The sequence below is a fragment of the Rhinatrema bivittatum genome, chromosome 7 (genome assembly GCF_901001135.1).
Source record: "Rhinatrema bivittatum chromosome 7, aRhiBiv1.1, whole genome shotgun sequence".
NCBI classification, from domain to species: Eukaryota; Metazoa; Chordata; class Amphibia; order Gymnophiona; family Rhinatrematidae; genus Rhinatrema; species Rhinatrema bivittatum.
In genome coordinates, this window is record NC_042621.1 from 62848235 (window position 1) to 62857879 (window position 9645).

The following is a 9645-nucleotide window of genomic DNA, read 5'->3' on the forward strand; positions in this document are numbered from 1 at the left end:
ATATGAGTAACCTTGAAGTAGGATGGGTAAAAATCGACAATGTGAGGGAAAGTACACAGGCCTTGCAATGGCCACAAGTCATATATCCAGAATGTAAAATGGTGTCAATATGAGTTGACTGGATTTCAGAGGAAGTTAAAAGGTCGCGAAGATTGCATCCGAGACAAAACGCAAAACAGGTGTGTTTGAAAATTTGGGTTTGGGTTTAGACAGGGCCAGTAGCGGCAGAAAATATTGCATATTGAGCAACAAGTCAGTGAATAAGTGAGTACACAAGTAATGGTATCTGATTCTGATTTAGCAGGAGGATTCATCATTAACATGTACAGGCAAATTTTAAATCCCCCGCATGCATAAAATCCGGGGGTTATGCGTGCGGCCGGGCCTTGCGCGCACTACGCGCATTTTAGAAGGGGCCCGTTTGCACCAAAGGAAAGGGACGGTCTGGGGGGTGGGAAGGGGTGGGGCTAGAGGCGGCTGGTGTAGCGGGGAAGGGATCGCCGGCGTGCGCAAGTTGCTACTGCTCCAATGGAGCAGAAAACAACAAAATAAAAAATCAAAAGGTAGGAGAAAGGGTTTAGGAGGTGGGAAGGGGAAGAGATATTAGGTAGGGGGGTAGGGAAGTTCCCTCCCAGTTCACTCCTTAATTAGAATGGACTGGGAGGCAATTAGGAGAGGTCCAATCTCGTTGCCGTGCGTATGTTTGTAATATTAGGCTCCTCCCCCTGCGTGCGACGCCCGCACATGCTTGTACAGATTATAAAATCTGGCATGCATGTGCACTCAGCCCCCGAATTTTGTAACATTCACTCCAATGAAGGAGCGGACTGGGAGGGAACTTCCCTATCCCCTACCCTAACCTCTCTTCCCCTTCCCCTTTCCTCTCCAACCCCTAAATTGCACCTTTTTCATTTTTTGTTTGTCTTCCAACTTACTTCAGGGCCCGACCTGAAGTAAGTAGCATGCACCGGCAGCTGGCCAGCGATGAATGGTGCTGTTCCGGCCTGGCAGTTCTGTGCGTAACAGGAGTTAAGAGCATGGCCGAGCTCCTTTGAAAATGCGCACAGCGCACGCAAGGCCCGGCCATACACGTAACCCCCGTTTTTAACGTGCACAACTTTTTGAAAATCTACCCGATAATGTGTATTTAAAAGCCTGTTTTATAACCTGATAAGGATAACACCAATGTAGAAAATTATTAAACATCTATCGAGCTTGTAATCAAAATTCAACAAATGTGGGAACATAGTTTTCTTAGATGGAAAAAGTGTCTCATTGCAATATTGTCCATAGTGGTCCCAGGTGACCACTTGTATATGAAAGCAAGGTGGTTGGTTTCTGAAAATGGTAATGAAAAAAGAGCCATCCCTAGTAGAGACTAAAATATCTAGACAAAGTTTCATGTCAGTCAATGTGTGCAGAGAAACATAAATTGGGGTTACGAGCATTAAGCCAATCAAGAAATAAGTAGAATTGGATATCGGTGCTAGACCAGAGCACAAAAATGTTGGCAATATAGCTAGGTCAAGAGAGAATGAAATGCTAGAAATGTGATAGGTAAAGAAAGAGTTTCAAATTTAGAAACTTACAAACATGAAATATCAGGGGCAATGATGGCCCCCATAGCTGTACCTTTAACCTGTTGGTAAACAGAGTTATTAAAAGAAAAATAAGTTTTGTGAGGGTTAACAGTTCTTCAAGGAAGGTGGTGGGTACCCTCTGGTCATTTTGGTGAGCATTGTGAAACTCCTCTACTATATTAATGGCTTCAGACTCTGGGATATAGTTTTGTATAGGGCTTCAATGTCAAATGTTACTAAAAAAAAAAAAAAATGGGGGAAGGAGGAAAGACAATCTGGTGTAATAATGTAAGAAAATGACCAGAATGTATGGATGGATCTAATGGTTTTAGAAAAAAAAATCCATATAACATGATAGGGGCTAGAATAGGGAGCCAATGCCAGAGATATTAGGACTGGCTGGGGGATTATATAATGTTTTGTGTATCATAGGTAGATATAGAATATAGGCATGTGAGGGTATGGTTTGATAAAGAAGCTTCATGAGAAATGATCCAATGATTGTTATCAGGGTTTTGTGCAGTTGCTGAAAACATTTTGAGTTCTGGAGCAGGGTCAGTAAAAAAAAAAAGAGGCTTGTAATATGATCAGGCTGCAAGCTGACATTCAATTTCCACAACTTAAGAAACACGATCCATTAATATCAGACCCTTACATTTATCTGCAGGTTTCAAAATGATGGAAATATCAGATGTCAGGGAGGTCAGCGCCTCACGATGTTAGAGAAACGCTATTGATAATACATTTCCAAATGACAAAGATCAAATAGCACTAAGCGTTCAAAGGCTAACAGGAGTGAGTCAGTAGGACCTGAGGGTATCCAAGTCGACTTGCGAGAAATCACTGAAGGATCCAAAGAACTTGAACCTGTGGAGAAAAAAATGTTAATACATACAAGTCTTAGAACGTTGAAAATGTGGATTTTAAAAGCATCATACAGAGGGTAGAGAACAGACCACTATTTAATAGTATAACCCAGGACTCGAGACTTTCGTCCGGCTCCTCACTTTTCCCCACCTCCCTTCCACAAATAATACAACAACACATCTGTATGGTGATAAACAAAAAAGGCCGCAGTTTATTAAACTGAACCCGAGCCAGAATTTTAACAACAATCCAAATCCCCCCCCTTTGACTTCCTCTGCCGGTTCCCCTCTTCGCTTACACCGCGGCCCGGTGATAAGCTAGGTCTTGCCCCCCTTTTCCCCACTTACCCCGCCGCGTCACCAGCGAGGGTAAGCTTGCGGCCTGAGCATCGGCCCCCCCCTTGCTCTTTGGCCTTCCCGTGTAGCAGCCCCAAGCTACACGGGCATTCCTCCCCCCCCTCCGAACAGTCAATAACAATTGCACCATAAACAATACAACATATGGCTCGGGTTTACCGCCACAAACAAAGACCTAACTTTATCGGTCTTTGTACCCCCACTGCGGCCCTCTAACTATAACCTGCTGCCTAATCCCATCCTCCAAGGCATTATTGAACAGATCGATGCCCACATCTGACAGGTGTACCCCATCCCCTAGAAAATACCCACTCAGAAGCTTCCAGGACCACTGATGCCGAATCCAGAAACCTCCCTCCCGCACGAGCCATTTGCCCACTTGACGGTTCAATTTCTTAACCCCATTGCGCCATAAGGGCTCGCCCTGGTGCTTGAGGCGAATAATCACATCGGACCATCCCAACTTCGTGTGAGGCAAGCGGTTCATGATGGAAGCCATATCCTTCCTCATCATTTTGATGAGCTCCCGACATGTCACCCTGCCCACATCGTTTCCGCCTAAATGGATGATAAGCCATTCCGGGGCACCCCACCTGTCAATATTGCCTTGCAACATAGCACATAGCTCCCCCCATCGCAAACCCCCTTTTCCAATCCATCGCACCCTAACGCCTTCAGGAGTCAAATTCAAATTCTCGCCATCAGGCCTCTTCTTGGCCCGACGGTAGGCACGATGAATAAAGGAATGACCCACGATCCAGGCACAGTTCCTGCGCAGCTCCTCCCCAGCCCGATCTGCAAGACAAACAAGCACATTACCAAGAGGCAACCACGCGCATTCCCTCCCCGGGCCAGATGCTACTCTCGTACGTAGGCCCTAAACACCTCCGATTTCCACCGCCCCAACGCCTTAATCCTGGCCGCTGACCAACCCAGTTCGGCTGCTGATGTAGCCGCCCCAATACGAAAGGAATGTGATGAGAATCGGTTTGCCTCCCACCCTAGTCCCTCCACCACCCTACGCAACACCGCTCCAAACTGAAACCGGGTGAGTGGGGAGCCGTCAGCATGCGCTAAGAAAGGACCCCCCACCGGCGGGCGCACCAATACGTAAGCCAGCGCTAAGCGCACCGGACAAACCATGTCGCACTCCGCCCGGATCAGGGAAATCCACGCACCCCTTCCCTTCTGGTCTGTTTTCGATTTGCGAATCCGCAGAGTCACCTGTTCAGTGAACACCCGCACATCCCCGACCTGCAACCCTTCATGCCACCCCTTGCCCCCCCTGGACCGAGCTACCAGCTCACCAATCCGAAGCGCACCAAAGAACGCCCAAGAAAATGCTAAACGAAACAAAGCTACCTCAAACTCAGAACAGCACACCCCCCCCAGTCCCGTGGCCAACTCAATCAAATTCTCGTACCGAATCGGCAGCCGCCTATCCTCCCGGATGCCCTCCCCCCTACTCCAGCCCTCCAACACTTTCTTAACTAAGAAACTGTGCAGGGGGTTCTCTCGACCCACCAACTTGCCGAAGAACGCAAAGCCAGCCAGTTGGCTCCTCACCGACGCCAAAGAAAAGCCCGCCCCTTTTGCCCACAGTATGAACTGAACCACCCCAGACTCAGACGCCCGGCCCCCCTCCCACCCCGACGCCCCCAGGAAACGCGTCACTGCTGCATTCCCTGCCACGTAAGCTCTCCAAGTCGCCGGGGCCACAGATCGTCGAATCAGGTCCCACGCCGCCTCAAGCCCAAGGTCCACAGATGGTCGGGGACTCTCGTTCCCTGCTGATCCGCCTGGGGAGCCGCCACTCGGAAGGTGTCCCACTTAAAACGAGAGAGAGCATCGGCAATGAGATTCGAAGACCCAGGGACATGCCGCGCCCTCAAATTAACATTCAACTGCAGACATAACAGAACCATGACCCGCAAGAGAACTGATACCAGGCTGCACTTCGCTGACTGTCGGTTAACCACCTGGACCACCCCGAGGTTATCGCACCACCAGACCACACGTTTGTTCGCAAGGTCATGCCCCCAAATGGTCAGGGCCACCACGATCGGGAACAGTTCAAGGAAGGTAATATTCCTCACCAGCCCCTCAGCTACCCAAGCAGCCGGCCATGGCTCCGCGCACCATTTGCCCCGAAAGTACAGTCCCAAACCCGACGCTCCCGCAGCGTCCGAATACAACTCCAACTCCGCGGTGGACACTTCCGGCTCCATCATCAGGCATATCCCGTTGAACGATTGCAAAAATTCCTCCCATACCGTGAGTTCCTCCCTTATCGGACGTGACACCCTAATGAAGTGATGTCCAGCCCTAATACCGGCTGTCCGCGCTGATAAGCGCCGAATGAACGCCCGCCCCATCGGGATTACTCGACACGCAAAAGTCAAGGACCCGATAAGCGATTGAAGCTGCCGGAGGGTCACCTTAACCGCTGTTTTCATCTCACCCACCAACGCCCGCAATTTCTCCACCTTGTCTACCGGCAGACGGCAAACCATTGCAACGGAGTCGAGCTCAATGCCCAGGAAGGTCAACTTAGTAACCGGACCCTCCGTTTTGTCAGCTGCAATGGGCACGCCAAAACGCTCCGCCGTGTACAGAAAACCCCGCAACTGCCGCTGACACGTATCCGAGCCACCAGGCCCGACAAATAAAAAATCATCCAGGTAATGCAGGGACTCCTCACACTCGGTATGAACCTTCGTAGCCCAATGGATAAACGTGCTGAATGCTTCAAAAAAGGCGCACGAAATCGCACAACCCATAGGAAGGCAACGATCTATGTAGTAACTGCCCTCAAAGGAGAAACCAAACAAAGGGAAACAGGACGGGTGTATCGGAAGCAACCTAAACGCCGACTCGATGTCCGCTTTTGCTAACAAGGCTCCCTTACCCCGCGTTGCGCACCAACTCCACGGCCTGATCAAAGGATGCGTACTTCACTACGCACGCTTCCCGCGGGATGAAATCATTCACTGACCCCCCTTTCGGACAAGACAAATTCAATATCAGCCTATACTTGCCTGCTGCCTTCTTCGGTATGACCGCCAGGGGCGATACGTGCATCTGCCCAAAAGGCTTCCCCGGAAACGGCCCAACCACCCTACCCCGCTCCATTTCCTCCCGTAGTTTTTTCCTGACCACCTGCCCCAGCTGAGAAACCGACCGCGAATTCCCCACCCGTCCCCCTTGCCCCGGACCCTGATATGGGATACGAAACCCTTCGGAAAACCCTGCCCGTAATAGCGCAGCAGCTACCCTATCCGGATACTCGCGCAGACCCGCAACCAACTCGGCCACCAGAATAGGGGAGTCTGCCTTGCACACTAATACGGACCTATTTGGCTCCCTTGCTAACCCCTCCCCCCGCCCCTTGCGGACACTTAACGGCAGAGTGCGCCCCTCCGTAGGTGGCACAAGCATGCCGAAACTTGCATTCTGGGAACAAACACGTGAGTTTGTTGTAGCGCCAGCAGATGTCGGCCGCCCCCGCCACCCCCTTTGAGTCTGGCTCACCGCTGCGCGCCCCCCCTGCACGAAAGGACTGTCCCTTACTACCCACCCCCGACGAAGCCCCCCCTGCCGCGATCGCCCCTCCCCCCATGTGGCTCTTCTTAACCAACCCCGCACTCTTATTTGTCATCTGAGTCAGCCACAGATGAATGTCCTGCGAGCCCCAAGACATAAACTGGTTCCCCGCCATCTTATCCCGGAATTTTTCATCATAGTTGAGCCATGCCCAACCTTCATAATCCCGGAACGCCCCCAAAATGCTGTCCGCGTAGGACAGCAACGCCCCATACTGGGACGGGTCAAAATGGCTAACTACACTCGCTAGCCTTAGGAAACCCCTCATCCAGTTGACTACGTTCTTGGCAACGCGCGGAACCGACCCGCTCCTCCTGAGGCGCTTCTTCGCCTTTTTGGATAACTTTTTTCCCCCCCGGCGGCCCTCCAGTAACTTAAATATATTGACAAACTTTCTCTTACGAATCCGTTTTACCAATCGGGTCGGCACCTCCTCCCACAACTCCGACAGAGCAGCCGCCGCTGGGTGACCTACGTCAAATTTTGGACCCTCACCCAAGACTGCCCTCCTACTCAGCCGTGACCCACTAGAACTCGATCCCACAGACGAACTCGTACTGGACTCCCCCCGAGACCTCCGTCTCCTGCCCTCTCGGTCCCTGCCCCCTCGCAGCGAACCATCCTTACCAGCATCCACAGGCTCGCACCGAGCACCGGCTGCGTCGGATCCCGGGACCGCCATCACTGGTTCCTGCCGCCTGTCACCACCGGTCATCCTGCACTCGCCCATCGCCGCTCCCGAAGCTAATCCCTCGTGGGCCCTCCATGCCTCACGGCTCGACGGGCCCGGCATGTCATCCTCTGCCATCGCTGTGGAAAAAATCCCCACACCCTCGGACCTTCCCCCGGCCACTGAACCCTGTGCACCGAGGGTACTAGTCAACGGGAACACACCGCTGTGCATCCCGCTCAAAGTACCCTCCACCATAGAGCCAATTCCCCCAGTGATAGCGCTCGTACCCCACTGCACCCCTGGCAATGAGCCATGACCCGTTTGCGCACTGGAACCACTGGGCACCTGACTGAGGCTATAACCCGCTCTGGCCAAGTGACCAATGACATCGGCAATGACCGCCGCCATATCATGCTGGGAAATGCTGCCCAACGAGGCCGGAGGTAGGGGTGTCTGCGACGAAGGTAAAAGGAAAGAAGGGGAGGCACCCGAACTCCCAACAGCTCGGCGACCCAAGGAGGCAGTAGCTACACCCCTCGCCGGGGGTAACCTCGGTGCCTCAGCCGGACCCCCTCGCGCTACACTACGCCGCCGGCAAGCCGGGCCTGCACGTGCCCTGGACCGGGCAGAACTGCGCCGGGCGCCTGCAGGGAAGGCCACCGGAAGGGGCTCCACCAGCTGGCCAGCACAAACCCAGGAACGAGGACTCACCCCCGCCCCAATGGTTGGACGGGGATCCGTACTAGCCGGCGCAGGCATCATTAACCCAGCTGCCCCATGAGAAGAGGGAAGGCCATGTGCAGCCAACTCCCCCCCGCCAGCCTGCGGCCCTAATGAGGGCGGCGAAACATTCCCCATCGCGGCGCCGTCACTCATCTCCAGCCCAAATACCCCGCGGGGGGGGGGAGAGGCCGTGAGCAGCCATCACCACCCCGCCTGGCCGCAGCCCCCCCCAAGGAGGGTGCCAAAACCTCCCGCAGCGCGTCACTCGCCGGGGCCGGCTGGGACACGCGTGCCAAGGAAATACCGAAATGAGAGCCAGGGCTGCCGGGAGGGTGGGGGCCCTCCGGCTCGGGGCCGCTCTCGCCCGAATCCGCCGCAGCAGGGGCCGAGGGACACACGAGAGAAGCAGTAACCGCCGGAGGCCGGGGCAGCGAAGGCAGCAACACAGGCGAGACACCAAGACTCACCCCCGGAACAAGGCCCTGTCCCTCCATCACGCTCACCGGCTGCTGACTGACTCCTCTCGCCGCCCGCACCGGCCTGGTGCGTGATTTCGCCGGCTGCTGGCTCCGGGAGCGCCGCATGGCGCTGCAGTAACCCGCCGAAAGGGGTAAAGATATAGAAAAACAATTTTTTTTATTTTTTTTTAAATCCACCCACCGGGCCGGCTGCCAGAGAAAGGCAGGGAGAGAATTAAGAGCCGCGCACCCCAGACGAAATGAGCCGCGCAGTTAGGAACAAGGCGAGCTGCAAGCAAGAACCCCTGCTAGCTTCGCTGCCTTGTTCCCAACTGCCACCTCCGCTACTCTACCCTCGTAGTCTCCCTATTGCCTAGCCAATGGGAAGGCAGCATTTGAATTTGCTGCCTCCCCATTGGAGCCCTCTCTAAATTCGCCTCCCCCCTTTCTACCTACCCCACCCCCTACTCCGCCTCCCGAGCTCGATCCTGGGTTACCGGCGGCGACCCAGGACCAGCCCGTGTCGCCTTCCTATAGTTCAGTAGAGGAAAGACGTTATTGCCAGGGATCTTTCAGTGCTTGGTAAAGTTGCGAGCAAGTGATCCATGTAGACTGAGGCAGGCTCAAAGCGCAGTAGCGGCTACGTGATCGCTGCAGTGATCTGTGGGCAGGTGGTCCTGTCAAATCTAAAAATAAGACGCTGAAGCAGATGAAGATGTTCCAGAGGAAAACTGTGGTACAGATGTGCCAGGCGCTAAAGGGATCCATTTGCCAATCCTATCAGGGTGTGAGGATCCTTTCTGAGCTAAATAAGTTTACTTGTAATATGTTTTATGTTTGCTTGCCTTCTTTATGTCCATATTTATTTACACTCTTTTGTTGTAGATTTGCTCCCTCCCGACGCAATTTAGAAAACATGATCCATGTCAGAAGTCCATGAACTCAGTTGGAAAGATATCACTGATGTCTTGCTGAAGCTATTAAATCCCTGTTTATGAAAAGCCTTAAACCACTTGGACACTGACATTTTTTGCCAAATCTTCTTTTGTATTCCTATTTGGATTGGTGATTTGGTCTTCCACCTCCATCTCTACGCCAGTATTATTTTTGTGACATGAGCTTTTAGTGTTATTTTACAGGCTAGTATGTTTAAGTGTCCTTAGTTATTTTGATTGTTATTATGTATGCTTTTATTTTGTACCCCGCCTCAAACTTTGTTATGAGTGTGGACTAGAAATTTTTTAAATAAAAAAATAAATATTTCATTTCCTACTTGAACTTGATCTTGCTGCTGGGTGGAATTTGGGGTATCTTGTGAAATTTACTTTCTGATTGAAGCTTTAGTCATAATCAGAAAATTACAATCTTTCATCAGCGTGACATTC

The 9645-nt window shown here is 52.4% G+C and overlaps 1 protein-coding gene across 1 annotated transcript; it reads right to left on the reverse strand.

Annotated features, from left to right (window-relative positions):
• Window positions 1-2747: 2747 nt before the first annotated feature.
• On the reverse strand, window positions 2748-7457 carry LOC115095151. Its single transcript, XM_029608453.1, has 2 exons — window positions 7034-7457; window positions 2748-3598 (listed from the first exon to the last, which is right to left on the reverse strand). Exons 1-2 carry the CDS (start codon window positions 7332-7334, stop codon window positions 2985-2987), a joined length of 915 nt encoding a protein of 304 aa, XP_029464313.1. The 5' UTR covers window positions 7335-7457; the 3' UTR covers window positions 2748-2984.
• Between the last annotated feature and the right edge of the window lie 2188 nt (window positions 7458-9645).

Bases quoted from the DNA above. Each gene is read 5' to 3' on its own strand.
- LOC115095151 (XM_029608453.1), bottom strand. From the start codon at position 7,334: ATGGTGGAGGGTACTTTGAGCGGGATGCACAGCGGTGTGTTCCCGTTG. The intron at 3,599-7,033 runs GTAAGGATGGTT...TTTGTCTTGCAG, and splicing joins GTGCGAGCCTGTGGATGCTG to ATCGGGCTGGGGAGGAGCTG.